This window comes from Ictidomys tridecemlineatus, chromosome 3 (assembly GCF_052094955.1).
Source record: "Ictidomys tridecemlineatus isolate mIctTri1 chromosome 3, mIctTri1.hap1, whole genome shotgun sequence".
In the NCBI taxonomy this organism is placed as follows: domain Eukaryota; kingdom Metazoa; phylum Chordata; class Mammalia; order Rodentia; family Sciuridae; genus Ictidomys; species Ictidomys tridecemlineatus.
The window spans coordinates 126507902-126524473 of record NC_135479.1 but is presented as its reverse complement, the minus strand read 5'-3'; the positions used below and the strand labels follow the sequence as shown (position 1 = coordinate 126524473).

General features: G+C 32.9%; 1 protein-coding gene across 8 annotated transcripts in view; it reads right to left on the bottom strand.

Annotated features, from left to right (window-relative positions):
* Atp11b (ATPase phospholipid transporting 11B (putative)) overlaps positions 1–16572 on the bottom strand; it is a 116946-nt gene that overhangs the window by 52562 nt on the left and 47812 nt on the right. For all 8 annotated transcript variants that reach the window (XM_078043713.1, XM_078043712.1, XM_078043717.1 and 5 more), the window contains 9 exons: positions 15222–15372; positions 13968–14165; positions 11315–11557; positions 10403–10578; positions 9610–9678; positions 8286–8359; positions 8110–8213; positions 4732–4913; positions 2906–3109 (listed from right to left, as the gene is read on the bottom strand). In XM_078043713.1, the coding sequence (XP_077899839.1) occupies positions 2906–3109; positions 4732–4913; positions 8110–8213; positions 8286–8359; positions 9610–9678; positions 10403–10578; positions 11315–11557; positions 13968–14165; positions 15222–15372 (1401 nt within the window). The remainder of the gene's footprint in view (positions 1–2905; positions 3110–4731; positions 4914–8109; positions 8214–8285; positions 8360–9609; positions 9679–10402; positions 10579–11314; positions 11558–13967; positions 14166–15221; positions 15373–16572) is intronic.

The window sequence follows — 16572 nt, the reverse complement described above, 5'->3', positions numbered from 1 at the left end:
TACATTTCTAAAATATAATATAAATTTTACATAGCAAGTGCTTGGTTTGTCACCTCCAAAGTTGGTGAAACTTAATCCTCATTCTGATGGTACTGATAGGTGGGATTTTTTGGGAAGTGATTAAGACATGAAGGCTCTGCCCTCATGGATTATTGCTCTGATAAAAGAGGCGTCAGAGAATTTGCCCTTAAGGCTGGGGATATAGCTCAGTGACAGACTGATTGTCTAGCATGCCATGAGGCCCTAAATTCAATCCCCAGTACTAGCAAAAGGGAAAACAAAACAAAACAAAATAAAAACACTGAGTTTGCCCTCTCCTGTCCTTTATTCCACAACTTCTACCCAAATAAGGTGCAAGCAGGGAGCGGCCCTCACCATGTAACCTGCTTGTGTGTTGATCTTGGACTTTCCAGACTGTAGAACTATGAGAAGTAAGTTCTTGTTCATTATAAATTACCTAATCTCTGGTACTTGGTTATAGCAATGCAAACAGACTAAGATAATAAGTCTAATATTTACTATATGTAAATTTTAAATTTAGGTTACTTTATGTAAATTTTTAGGTTTTAACTTATAGACATGGAATATAATATGTGTATACTTTTTACTTAATAATACAGTTTTTGTAGAAAAAGGGAAATGAATACTAATGATCATAACACATTCATTAAAAGTACATATATAGTAGATATAAAGAAAATATGCTAAATAAATTTAGATGTTTGTATTACATTATTAACCAATATATCTTTAATTTTCACTATTTTTTTAAGTATACAATTACTATTTTTATAATCAGGAAAAAATTTTTTTAAGAGAGAGAGAGAGAGAGAGAGAGAATTTTTTAATATTTATTTATTAGTTCTCGGCAGACACAACATCTTTTATTTTATTTTTATGTGGTGCTGAGGATCGAACCCAGCGCCCTGCGCATGCTAGGCAAGTGCGATACTGCTTGAGCCGCATCCCCAGCCCAGGAAAAATATTTTTAAAAGCATAAATAAAGTACATGATTTTAAGCAATTGATTTCTATTTTGGGGGGAGTTTCCTTGACATTATGGTATTCAAATACTTAAGCAACCACAATGATGTTGACTCTAATTGTATAATTACCTAGAAACAAGTGCCTTTTTGTATTCAAGTAAAGATTCTTTTGGCATTCTTTTGTACTGTCTTTTAAAAATATCCCTTCAAAAAGTTTTTTTTTTTTTGATGAAATCTAGTCTTTAGTACCACATCAATGCCTACATAACAAACATAAATGAAACACTGAATGAATATTAACAATTATGGCCCTGTCTTTTTGGGTTTGTTTTTCTGAGTTAAAAATCACAAGACTGCAAATTACAAATACCTGTAGGAGACCTAATTTGTCTACATACAACCGGCCCTGATGCTCACACCAAAGCACTCCTAAATTTATTACGAAAAATTAGATGGTTAGGGCTGGGGTTGTGGCTCAGTGGTACAGCACTCGCCTAGCATGTGGGAGGTACTGGGTTTGATCCTCAGCACCACATAAAAATAAAATAAAGGCATTGTGTCTAAGTACAACTAAAAAACCCAAAATATTAAAAAATAAATTAGATGGTTAAATGTAGACACTTAAATGAATCTGAACTACCTCTAAAAAACAGATTTGTAAAAAAGATAATTTGGAGCTGGGCACAGTGGCACATGCCTGTAATCCTAGCAGCTTGGGAGACTGAGGCAGGAGGTGAGTTCAAAGCCAGCCTCAGCAACTTAGTGAGGTCCCTAAGCAACTCAGTGAGGTCCCTAAGCAACTCAGTGAGACCCTATCTCTAAATAAAATGTAAGAAAAAAGGGCTAGGGATGTGGCTTAGTGGTTGATAGCCCCTAGGGGTTCAATCCTCAGTACCATAAAAAAGATGGTTTAGAGTATAAATTATTCTTATGAAATAATCTTTCAACAGTAAAATGCAGATTTAATTTCCCAGTTTGGCATGTGAACTAGACAAGGAGTTAGCAAATGTTTTTGGAAAGGCTCAGAGAGCAAGTATTTCAACTTCAGGCTTTGTGGGTGGAAAGGTAAAATTAAGGATGTTATATAGGTACTTATAAGATGAGAGAAAAAAGAAATTACAACAATGTAGTAAAAATTCAATACAATTTTCTTTTATAGCAGAAGCCTACTAATAAAAAGAATGATAGTCTTTTTTTAGGGGGAATAATATTTTGCTAAAGTGGAGTTCAAAGTTTATGTTCCCTACTATTAAATAATTACAAATATTCATCTATTAATACTGACTGCTGATCTGTAATGAGTCTTGATATTTTAATACAATAGAACTGTATTATGAGATTTTGGAATTGATGTTTGACAAAGTAATTTCAAACAGGTGGTCCAGCTAAATACCACTGCATAATAAAGTGTTTTACAATCTAATTCAACAATAAAGTAATCCCCACTACATTGTGCCTTAAAAATTGTAATATTAGAGTCCATTTTTCTTGTTTTGTCATGATGATTATATACTAACAATAAATAAAATATGGTGCCAGGCATGGCACTCAAAACATTGTTGAGTTGTAACTATGTCACTGTGATTTGTAGTATACCAGCACCAGTGTGAAATGATGAGAGGACTTTATAAAGTTTGCTGCAACTACTCAACTCTGATGCTGCAATGATTATGACAGTAGGTATACAAATTTATGTGGTTGTATTTCAGGCACTGACACTGAAATCTGAATTTCATGTAATTTTCATGTCATAAAATATCATCTTTGGATTATTTTTTATCTATAAAAAAATGTAAAAATTGCCTTTAGCTCATGAACCATAAAAAATGGACAGTGGTAGTAGGTCATTTCTGACTTGTAATTTGTTGCACTACAGTTGGTTGATCCTAAACTGCATGATCCAGATATCTACATTCTTACCTTCTGGCCAGTTGCCTCAATTGTTCAGCACATTCATTGTCTGACTTCTGGTTTATAAGTTCAAGGATGTTCATAGTTCTATGAAAATGTCCACATGATAAACTCACACTAACAGCTGTTTCATGTTTATCTCCAGTAAGTACCCATACTTTGATACCAGCCATTCTCAATGCTTCAATAGTTTCTCGAACTTTATCTTGTAGTCTGAAAATGAAAGTCACAAAATGGGATAAAGAAATTATTTTTCTGACTAATAAATATAAACTACATAGTATGTGTAAAGTCAAGTCTGAACTCAAACTAGGCATGTTAGAGCATAGCAATATAATTGAAAATTTCTCCTATTAGGGAGGAAACAAGAATAAACTGACTAATGATCATCTGGCTCGCCTAAAAATCAACCAATTAAAATCTGCAACTTCGAATTTTTAGAGTCTATCTTCAAAACTGAATTTTATGAGACCAAACTATGTGGTCTTCATAAACTCCTATTTTATTAGGAAGTGCTCACTCCCCTACTCACAGCCCTGTACCGTTTGGCAGTGCTGAGAATCAAACCCAGGGCCTCAAGCTTACTAGGCAAGTACTCTGCCACTGAGCTATACCCCCTGTGCCCTAGAAAATCTTAAATTTCAAATCAAAAGATTTATATTTCTGTTTTTCTTTTTGACAAGAAAATCATTCTTGTAGTTAAAAAACCAGACTGTGGAAAACAGAGGTCTATATAACTTCAAGTGAATCTAAGAACTCTTATGAGTAGAACTAAAAACCAAATAAAAATCTAGATTAAAAAATATATAAACACCTTTAGATCCAGGGGTAGAAAAATACAAAACTACAGGCTTAATATAGAATTAAATTTATTGCAAGAAACATTGAGAGATACTTGGCAATAAAGACAAATAAATGGGATGCAAGGAATTCACAGGCTAAGGGAATACATATATAATAAAGTACCACAGGAACAATGGAACTACCTAAAAACATGGTGACTTCATAAAGAAGAGAAGTTTTAATACTGTCAGGTGTCAGGAAAGATCTTATTGAAGTGAGGTTAATATCTATGCTATATTGTGCCTTAAATTTTGTGGAGTTCAAAGTGTATTTTATGAATAAGTATTTGCAGATGGATACAGAAGGGAAGAATCATCCAGGTAGAAGGCACAGCCTTGCTAGGGGAACAAGAGTAAAGTAGAATATTTTCTAACTATAGTCCATGTGTAGAGAACTATAGTCAGTGTGGTACCATTTGAGGCATAAAGTAGAAAGGAACAGTGTTGGGAGGTCTGGCTGGAGAAGTAGGCAGGTAATTTATGTTATTGCATGGTACATGCTGAAGAGTATTCAAGACTACAGGGAGAACTACAGACGAGTGCTTTTTAAAGTCCATCTCAGATGTTTGGCTACAACAAAATATGATATACTGATTGGGAAAAATTAAGACTTTAATTCCCTATTTTGATTTCACTTTTTTTTTTTTTTAATTTTTGGGCACCAGGGATTGAACTCTGGTGCACTCAACACAGAGCCACATGCCCAGCCTTTTTTGTATTTTTTATTTAAAGACAGGGTCTCACTGAGGTGCTTAGTGCTTTGCTTTTGCTGAGGCTGGCTTTAACTCATGATCCTCCTGCCTCGGCTTCCCAAGCTACTGGGATTACAGGCATGCACCACCATGCCCAGCTGATTTTAAATATTTTTATATTTTGATTTTAAATATATCAAAATAGGCTGTTAATAAGCAGAACTTAATTCATACATTAGAAACTTGGCTAAAATACTTTTATGAGAGAAAAATGATAATTGTTTACTTATTTGATAATTACCTATCTTCCACTGCTGTAGCTCCAAGTAATATCAGGTCTTTTTCTATAAACTGGAAGACATTAGCCAATTTCTCTTCCCGTTGCTGCAAGGCAGTCCTGGCTTCAAAAAGGCGCCTATCTATTTCTTCATACTCTTTAGATGTAAATTGTCTAAAGGCTATACACAGAGTCCTTAACCCTTTCTAAAAAAAAAAAAAAAAACAATTAAAGACAAAAATTGATGACAAATAACTAATGAAAAATGAAATTAACTGGCATACACTGAGGACCCTGAGTTTAATCCCCAATATCAGAATAAAACAGAAATTTAATAAATAAATAAATAAAATAAACGACAAAAGTATCACATTACCAAAAAAAAATCAATTATGAATAACTTAAAAAGTACTATTGTCGTTAAGTGAGGAAATAAATGTCACAAAGCCCTCATGATCTGAGTTATGGGTCCCACATCAGCCCTCTTTGAATTTCTGATAATTTCTTAAAATGTTGCTCAAAATAATTAAGTTTATTGGACTGTACAATATTAGAGCCTAGAAAGGACTGCAAGGACTATCTTATTTATAGTTTTAAAATGGTTACACAGAAAGCTAGAAAGTTCTATAATGATGCCTTCATGACTCTCAAGAAAGACAGTACAAGGTTTTATTCACTTGGTTGAACTTACAAATCTGCTTTCATTTTTAGGCAAAGAAGACTATAATTTTCTGACAGTTTTTTGTATGACAAAGTCTGACATTCAAATAAAGAAGTCTGTAAAATAGTTATTATCAAACTATATTTTCTAGATCTACCAAATTAACAATTAAAATTTGAAATAATATTGTTTTGTCTTTGGTAGTGAATTAAAATTTTCAAAACTTAGAAATATATAGTTGATTATTTGATTCCACTGGGATCAAAGTTAAATCTCTAAAAGCTGGTATCTTTAAATCTAAAGGCTTATAAAGTTCTTTTCCTTGCTACATATTTTACTCAAGAAAACCCATCATACTTTTCTAATAATGGCAGAAAGGGTAGATTTTAAAAAATACTACATGAGGGGCTGCATATGTGGCTCAGGGTAGAGTGCTTGCTTAGCATGTGTGAGGCATTGGGTTCGATCATCAGCACCACATAAAAATAAATAAATAAAATAATGGTATTGTGTCCATCTACAACTGCCTCCCAAAAAATTTTTTTAAAAATATCATATGACTATATTAAGCAAATTTCTAGACACTGGCATTCCCTGATTTATAAATGATTCACACCTAAAAAGAACATGTTTTATGAATAACAGGGGGTATCCAGTTATTAATATATGAATCAATTAGTTCATTAAAAAACAAATACTGACAGTCAACTGTGTGCTGGCATTTTTCTGGATATTAAAATGAGGATTCTTTCTTTTTATAAGAATCACCTGAACTCTTTTATTTTTTTTTTAAATAAGGGATACAATTTGCATTCTATAAAATTTACCCTTTTAATTTGAAAAAGTACAAATCAGTGATTTTTAATATATTCACAAGTGTATAATCATCACTGTTAATTCCAGAATACTTCATTACCCCACAAAAGGAATCCCATACCCATTAGCAGACAATCCTTTCTCTCCCTTTCTTCTAGTTCCTAGGAACCATTAATCTGCTTTCTTGAAGAATCTGCTTATTCTGGATATTTCATGTAAATGTAACACGACCTTTTGTGAGTGGCTTCTTTCATTCAAGCAGTCTTTTCAAGGTTCATCCATGTTGTGGCATGTATCGGTATTTTATTCCTTTTTTTTTTTGGTACCAGGGATTGAACTCAGGGGCACTTGACCACAGAGCCACATCCCCAGCCCTATTTTTTGTATTTTGTTTAAAGACAGGGTCTCACTGAGTTGCTTAGTGCCCTACTTTTGCTGAGGCTGGCTTCGAACTTGGGATCCTCCTGTCTTAGCCTCTGGAGCTGCTGGGATTACAGGAGTGCACCACCGTGCCTGGTTCAGTATTTCACTCCTTTTAAAGGCTAAACAATATTCCATTAAATGGATAAATCATATTTTGTCTATCCATTCATTAGTTGGGCCTCTGAGTTTTTTACACTGTTTGGCTATTAGGAACAATGCTGCTTTTGAACAATCATGTATAAGATTTTGTGTAGACAAAGGTTTTCAAGTCTTTTGAGTATATAATTAAAAATAGAATTGCAGGGTCAAATAATAACTTCATGTTTACCTTTTGAGGGACTGCCAAACTGTTTTCCCAAAGAAGCCATGCCACTTCTCTTCCTATCAGCAATGTATGAGGGTTCTGGTTTCTTCACATTTGAATTTCCCTATATTTCTTTAGTAACCCCTTTTCTAGGGAGTAAACCAAGGCACTGTGCATGCTAAACATACACTCAGCCCATTTTTTTTTTTTTTTTTAAAGACAGGATTTTACTTTTAAGACACAGACTGATCTTAAACTCTTGGGGCTCAACCAATTATCTTGCCTCAGACTTCCCAGTGGCTGGGGCTTTAGGAACTGTGCCTCTTTTTTATGGTTCTGCTGGGGTTTGATCCAGGTCCAGGAATAGGTGAATGCTCTATCCCTGAGCTATATTCTTAACTCTAAACATTTTTTTTTTTTTAAATTGCAGTTTGAGTAGTCCTTGTAACCAAAAGTGCCTGGACTGCAACAGATTTTTTAAAAAAATATTTATTTTTTAGGTGTAGATGGACACAACACAATGCCTTTATTTTTAATAAAGGCATTTTATAATGGTGGTGTTGAGGATTGAACTTGGGTCCTGCCAGTGCTAGGCGAGCACTCTACCGCTGAGTCACAGTCCCAGCCCCTGACTGTAACAGATTTGAAGAGAAGACTTACATTTTAAGCAGATAACAATTTTTTTTTTTTTTAGCTTTAGATGGACACAATATCTTTGTTATATGTGGTGCTGAGGATTGAACCCAGTGCCTCACATGTTCTAGGCAAGCACTTTACCACTGAGCTACAACCCTAGTCCCACAAATGAGTTTTTATGTAAAGAATAGGAAGTCAAAAGTGCAATAGAGTGAAGAATTTCATAATTTTTGATAAATATTTTTCTTATTTTTTACAGTACTGGGGGTGAACCCATGATCTCATGCATGCTAAGTAAGCACTCTATTGCTAAACTACAATTCTAGCCTTGACAAATTATTTTAAAAATGAAGGGACTGGGATTCTGGCTCAGAGGCAGAGTGCTTGCCTCACATATATGAGGCACTGGGTTTGATACTCAGCACTACATAAAACTAAATAAGTAAATACAGGTATTGTCTCCATCTACAACTAAAAAAAATTTTAAAAAATGAAGCCCCAAATCTTTTATAAATATATCTTTTAGAGTTTGTTGATTTATAGCACAGAAATTTATACTCACCAAAGCAAATTCATCTACATGAATTCTGGTTTTTTCTATTTCTCCACCTATACATTTTGGAAGAATTGATGATTCAGCTCCTTTAGCAAATAAAAGCTTCTCACCTAAAAGAAAAAAATAGGTTATAAAGCTCTTAATACTAGGTAAATTAAGTCATAAAAGTTCAGATTGGTTACCTGAAGGTGCTTGAACAATTACACTCATTCTCCTACGATCTGAATCAAATTCCAGAATGTGAAGCAATTTGTACCTAAAAAGGAAAAAAAAAAAAAAAAAAGAGAGACAAAAACCTTACTCTTCCTATTAATGATAAGTGAAAATTTGGAAAGAATCCCTATAAAAAATAAAACACTATTTAAAATAACAAATTAATCTCAATTACATTTTCATTTCAGATTTAGACTATTAAACTCAGAAAGATTAAGTAATTTTCATAAAGTTAAATAAGCTTGTGAGTGGGAGAGCAAGCACTGGAATCCAGATCTGCCCAGTTCCATGTTTTTCTCACTAAAAAAGGTGAATTATTTTCAACACTTATTTTGACAAGTACAACAACACACATTACTATCAGAAGTTCATTAGAGGAGTGATTCTGAGCCTGGTTGTGTATTTGAATAGATACCTCTTCATGGAGTTAAAAAAGAATTTGTGTAAATAGGTGATAGCTTGAAAAATCCAGGTAAATCTTGTACAATGATGGACATATGAAATACCTTCCACATCTCATAGAATAACACTGAGATGAATGATGATTTTAAGTTGATGAAATGACCTAGACAGGCTGCCACAGAAAGTACCCAAAGAATGGACCCTATATTTGTAAAAGCAGAGTTTGGAAAAGGATAACTAGAGCTGAAATATATTCATAACTGATAAAACCACAAAAGGTATAATAGGCATGGATTAACTTATCAAAGTCGAAATAATGGCTACGAGACTGCTGTTTTTTAATATCTGAAACACAAAACCACAGGAAATAGGAGGATAGTTAGGTTGGGGTGTAGCTCAGTGTAAAGTGCAGCTAGCATGTTTGAGGGCCTGTTTTGATCCCTCCTAGCTCTGCAAGAAAATAAACAAACAAGCAAGTAAAATAAATTTAAGAAAAGTTTTCTTTTTTCAATGAGTAAAAATCAATGAAACCCAACCCCAAGAGTGTCTAAAAATAAGCATAGCCGTAATTCAGGAAAAGACTTAACAGAATATTATTATAACTGTGAGGAGATACAATGTGATATTGACATGATTTTAGAGCAGAGAATGGCAAACTTTATGTGAACCAGATAAGTAAATATTTTACAACTTTGCCAGCCATTTGCAGTCTTTGCTGCATATTCTTTCTTTCTTTCTTTAAAAGACAATGTTTTAAAAACATAATGTCATTTACGGGCTATACAAAAAAACAGACTGGAGGTCAGAATGGGCTCATGGGCTATACTTATTGATCCTTGTTCAGTACTATATATTTTGTATAGAGAATACCACTACATATGAAAAAATTACCGTTCCAGTTTTCCAAGTATTTTAACTTCCATAGTTTCTTCAGAATTGCCAATAAACACAATGCCAATTCTAGGGATTAAAAGAACAAAGAAATTTAAGAATTAATGGATGATATTTCATATTTAAAAATATAATTAGCCAGGGGCTGGGGTTGTGGTTCAGCAATAGAGTGCTCACCTAGCATGATTCGATCCTCAGCACCATATAAAAATAAATAAATAAAGGTATTATGTCCAACTACAATTTAAAAAAATATTTAAAAACATGTTATTAGCCAGGCACAGTGCTGCATGCCTATAAACCCAGCAGCTTGGGAGGCTGAGGGCAGGAGAATCATGAGTTCAAAGCCAGCCTTAGCAATTTAGCAAGGTGCTAAGAAACTCAGTAATACTCTAAATAAAATAGAAAATAGGGCTGGAGATATGGCTCAGTGGTCAAGTGCCCCTGATTTCAATCCCTGGTACCAAAAAAAAAAAAAAAAAAAAAGACATTATTATAACTTAGCTTAAGTGAAAATATTTAAAATGAAAGTTTAAAATGTACTTTAAAATGCTTTTTTTCGAATAAATCATTATTTTTAAGAACTTGAAGGATCAGAGAGGTCCAGAATAATACAACCATAAGTATTTCTTATAACTTTTATTATATTCTTCATAGTAACTAGAGTTTTAGAGATTTTAGAAAATTCAAAATGATGAATTTATGCTTGAAAATTTTAAATGATGGTTTTCTAATATTCTAACATTTACTTAAAAGGTTGTTTTCTGAGGGTTAGGAAATTTGATTCAATTACCTTGCAGCAGCTTCCACTAGAGCCTTTTCATCTGGTGAAGATGCATAATATTCCAACTGGGAGGGTGCCAAGTTGGATTGCCAGGGGCCATCACCAATGCCATCAGTGTGAACATTGCTGATCTGAACAGTGTGGCAGAGACTGACTGCCTTAAAGAAGAGATCGTGTTCTTTAATCTGTAAAAATATAATAATCGATGATAAAAGCAGCAGCGTTCCCCAATATCATTAAGGAAACTACAGACAGAATCCTAACAGCTAAAACAAGAAAGAGTCCAATGACCCAAAGAGCCATGAAACATCACATTGGCTTAAGATCCTTCAACATATGTGCATCTTTTTAGAAGGTATAACCAAACTGCAAGTAAAGGAGAATACCTTTTTGTGGACAAAGTGAGGACTCAAAAAGTGTTAAATAAATTTAAGCTTTATTTCTCAGTTTCTTTACCTCAAGGGCATAACAGCTTTTCTTAACTCTGTTTCATTTAAATACCTGGAGAACTCAGACTAACACACTTGAAGTGACAAGTTAAATTGGGCTGAAACTAAAAATTCTTAGGCTTATGTTCTGTAGTATATTCAAATATATACATTACAAATATTCATTCCTTGCTTCAAAGATACAAACTTTTCCCCCACAATCCATCAACTACTGAAGAGAATTAATGCATATACAACACTTATTTCTTTATTTTTGGTAATGGGGACTTAATCCATGGGTGGCTTACCACTGAGCTATATCACCAGTCCTTTTTATTTATTAATTTATTTTTTGAGACAGGATCTTGGTAAGCTGCTCAGGCCAGCTTCAGCTAACTAGGATATTCTTGCCTCAGCCTCTCAAGTTGCTGGGATTACAGGCAAGTACACATACCTATAGAAACATTTATTTATTAATTTAGAAATTGCTTACTAGTTCAGTTTCATTTTCAGGACTGGTTCTAAAAGAAGAACTGGTTGTAAGATGGGATAAGTTGTTAAGATGAGATAAACTATTCAGATAAGTTAAGTTTCCTTCTGAAGAGTCAGGTGTTGGTCCTTCAGGTACAAGTCTACCATTGATTTCTTGGTATTTCATGCCATTAATCGAACATTCTCGAAACTGCATCTCATTTTCTGTCAACGTTCCAGTTTTATCTGTAAACACATATTCAACCTAGAGAGAAAGAACAAAATAAACCTTGTATTCAAGGTCCTTTGTTGAATAACAAAAACTTTGTCTCTTGAAATCTAGTTGATCTATTAACCTTAGTACACCAATGTTGAGATCTCAAGCATAAGTCCATGCATATACAATATAGATGCCAAGGAAACTAAACAAGGCAACACAAAACATTTTAAATCTATATGAACTTTGATGTTTGTAGCATCTTTAGATACATAATTCCTCTGAAGAACTGACTCACATATAGTATAAGAAATTCATTTCTATCTCATGGGTAAACTATTTTTTAAATAATATAACTAAAAAATTATCACTAAAGTAAGGATTTAAGGAATGCCTTATAACCTGGAAAGTGAAAGGATATCTGGATCTGAAGAAATGTGGGAGTAGGAACCCAAAATGATGGCAATGCAAGAGATCACAGGTGAGAAAGTTGTCCAAAATAGGGAAAACTGAAACAGAGGGCAGGAAACAAATACAATGAAAAAATTAAATGTTTAAAAGAAAAAAAAACATTTTTAAAAGGTAGTTAAGAAAAATTATTTTAATATTTTTAGAGACTAATTCCAGAAAATTAATCCTAGAAGATGGTAGGTCCATGAAGAGAGAGACACAATGGTTAAGTCTTGATATAACCAGAATTACAGTGAGGACTTGATTCCTGAAAAGAGAGGTAAGAGCTGGGAATGTTGCTCAGTGACAGAGCACTTGCCTAGTGTTCTCAAGGTCTTGGGTTCAATTTCTAGTACTGCAAAATTTAAAAATTTAAAAAATAAAAAATAAAAAGGGAGGGAGGTAGCTGTCACAAGAAAAAACACACCACAGACCAATGAACAAACACACACACACACACACACACACACACACACACACACACACACCAGATCCAGAAACATATAAAATAGATTATCTACCATGATTATGTGGAATTTATTCCTGGAATAAAAGACGGATTCGACATTAAAAAAATAAAAAAGAATGTAATCTACCGTATTAATAATATTTGTACTTGATTAATAAAATGACCATCCTAATAGATACAGAAAAAAGATTTGACCAAATTCAATGCCTGTCATGATAAAAATAACCAACAAACTAAAAATATAAAAAGAGCTTCCTCAACTTGATAAAACATATCAAAAAACCCCTCACAGGTACCAAAATATAGAATGCTCTTCTCCTAAATGCAAAGAGAAATAAGACATAGATATCTGTTCTGGCCACTTTTATCAACACTGTATTGAAGTACTAGTTAGGGAAATTAGTCCAAAAAAAGGGGGGGGGGAGAAAGAGAAAAAGAAAAGTTATCCTGATTGAACAAACTGGGAAAATTTCTCCATTTGCATATGAAATGACATTGTATATAAAAAGTCCTAAGGAATCCACTGAAATATCTATTAGAACAAATAACCAAGTTCAGCCAGGATTCTAGGATAAAAGAGCACCACCATGTAGAAAGAAGAGTTCACCTAAGTTATACTCCATGTATGTATACTATTCAAAATACACTCTACTGTCATGTGTATCTAAACAGAATTAAAAAAAGGAAAAGTAGAGTTTACTGCTTCGAGCAAGAAATAAATATAAGTGATAAACACTTAAATGTCCATATTATTGGGAATAGTAAAGATAACTATAACACCAGAGACATAGGAATTCCACTATGTAAAATAATAATAATGATAATAAAGGTGGGTCTGGTGAGGAATGCCTGTAGTCCAGGTACTCATGAGGCTGAGGAAGGAGGACTATACTACAGGAGTTCTGCTTGGAAGCAAAGGAACACCCCATCTTGAAGAAAAAAATAAAAGGGTCGGGGTTGGAAGAGGGAGAGAGACAAAGAAAGAGAGGGAGAAGAAAAAAAATTCCTAAGTAACTGATACGCTTGAACATACAGAGGCAAGAAGCTTCATGTATTTGTTAAGGACTTGTTTGTGGTATGTGGAAATTATGCAAATGAAAGAACAAAGCAATTCTAATTATAAGGAAAACAAAATATAGAGAAAGAAAACAAAATAACATCATTATAGGAAACATAAAGAGTAGGGAATTAATGAATAGTAGTCAAATGATATCAATCAATAAATAATAAATTCTAATTTGTGAAATAACAATATTGAGGGGCTTGGGGAAGTAAGGGGGGTTATGTGTCAGAATATGTATGGGAAGGAAGAGTATGAGTTTATCTTCATATTTCATAATAGATAATTTCTAGCATGTTAAAATTAAGAAAGAGTGTAGAAATACACTGATAAATAATAAAAAAAGCAACTTAAAAATTAAAAATGGAATTAGATGTAGAACAAAGCAGGGATGTTTTTGATATGAACTTTGTAATATTTGTTATATTAGCCTTTGTATATGTATTGTTTTAAAAATAAAATATTCTGGTTATATTCACCTGTCCAAGCTCTTCATTAAGATCAGAAGTATTGACTTGAGCTTTCTGATCTGATTCTTCATGATAGAGATCAAGATCCCAGCCAATAAAAAACGATCCAAGAAATTTTTGCATTTCAACTGTCACATATAATGAAATTGGAATGATGAAATTGTAGAGTACCAAAAAAGCAAGGAAATCAGAAATAAACCTCAGAATCTAGGAAAAAAGAAATGATTATTTGATAAGAGCATGAGAATTTCTTCTGTTACTTCTTATCAAAAGGTTTCATACCTAAACAGATCATCAATTATATTCCAAAATAGGATAATATCACAAATTGAAATTCATTTATTAAATTGTCTTTTTAACATTTATTTTCTTTATTTAGACTCTTGATCAGAGTAAAGGAAAACAATAAATTCAAATAATTTGTTACTTTTCAGAAGCTAAAGTCACCTGATATTACTGAAACTGCCTTTGGTAAAATTATAATTATGCCCTCTGGAGTGCACTTACCCACTCTACTCCCTTCAAAACCATGGACAATTAAAATTGAGTGTAAATTCCAAAAAAATATAAGATAATTGCTAGGTTGGAACTGGTAAGAAATCAAAATCTGAAGTACAGATTTTACAGGGATAGCCTTAATCCACGGCATAGCAGAGCCAAATTTCCATTTGAATTCTGCGAAAGGTAAAATAACTGTGAATGATATTGAAAAATATCATCCTGCATTTTATCTGCTTTGTGATCTCCTAGAGATCCAAATACATCTTTCAATGTGTATATTTTAATCTAAGGTTAAATTTGGAGGACAATTATTTACCAAAATTGTAGTTTAAATTCTCTTGGTAGTCCACATTTAATCAGTTTAAACCTTTATACGATATAATTTGTGAGTTACTTCATACCACCAAAACAGAGAAACCTGAATTATATAGACAGGATAGAAAATAAATCAACTTGCTCTTCAAATAATTTTCAATATACAGTAAATGGAATAGAAAACAGAATTTGTAGTATTGAGGTAGATACAAATATAATCAGATTTAAATTTTTTCGATCTGTTTTAACTACTCAAGTCATTCCACAGGGAACGCAACTACTTACACATCCTAAGCTATGAAAAGCTGACTGCTCTTCATTTGCAACGTTGTTTTGTCAGTACTAATGGTTATGTGATCACAGTGTTCCCTCCTATCACAAGCCACTAGCAAAGCACTAACTTCGCCAAAAAAATAGTTTCTTTTATAGCGGAGCACCATAGAATACCTTACTACTATTTCTTTGATGTTCTGTTTTTTGGTTATACCAAGGTTCATCCCATTTTTCTTCAGCTTGCCATGTATACTTCAAGATAGTACTGATGATGGCTTCGGAGATAAGGATTATTAGATAAATTATTAAAAATGTGTTCATTGATCTGAAGCAAGAAAAAGATAATACAAAACATCCAAGTTACTGTCTTCATTTGCTTAGTAATTAATACTTTTATTAAAGAGGATAATAAAATAATAAGGTATTATTATAGCTATTTTAGAGGACACAGTCTTTATTTTCAAGAAATAACCATTCAAAACAATCTATTTACTAGAAATAAAAGGACTGATACATATAGATGTTATAGTAAATAACAGCTTTGGCCAATTATTTTTGCTGTAAAGAATTGTTTGAAGAATTTTAAGTATTTTCAGGACCCATCTCATTACAAATGTACTAACTAAAAAGAACATTTTATGTTTTTTTAATGCCATGTGCTTTAAAATTTTACAAAACTTGGCACATCCACTATCTTTATAAACATTCTGTGAAGAAGAGATTAATCCATTGTTTTTCCTGCTGAAGACCAAAGTCCAAATATATTTCTGTACTTTCTCCAAACCATCAAAGTCAGGATCCCTCTTCCCTTCACCAGTCAAATTTAATGTCACCTGTATGATGTTAAGTTTAAAAACATGCATTTTTCATATAATAAAATAAATGGCATCTTATTAAACAATCCAAATATATTCAAAATAATAAAACAATGGTATAATGAACCCCCACGCATCTAACATGTATTGAAGGCAAATGCAGGTCTCAGGCTTTGTAAAAACTCTTAAGGATGGAAAAATGCCTGAATTCTGGATTTTCTCCATAGACCTTCATAATTTACCCTTATCTTAACTATGCAAGTAATTGATATTCCACTATTTTACAACATAAACTCTATGCTATAGTGAGAACAGGTGGGGAGGAAAGAGATCAAGAAAGTAACTGTTTTTTGTTTGGGTATTATGTATTAGGCACAGTGTTTGACATTCCACCTTTTGTACTGCTCACATTGTTAAAAATAAACATTTGGTTCAAGGGAATAAAACAACTGGTCCAAGATCACATAACTAATTGCAGTGGATCTGAAGTTCAAATTTACATCAGCCTGACTCCAAATTCTGACTTCATTAACCCAGTCATGCCCCACCTTCTGTCTTTGCTCACACTTCCCTCATTGCTCTTCTGCTGCTTAAAATGTCAAAGATATTAACATTTTACCATTCTCATTTCTTCTGTACTTTCCTTCTTTCAAATTACCCATTTAATTTTTATTTTTTTTTTGTGTGTGTGTTTTTATTTTTTTAAATCC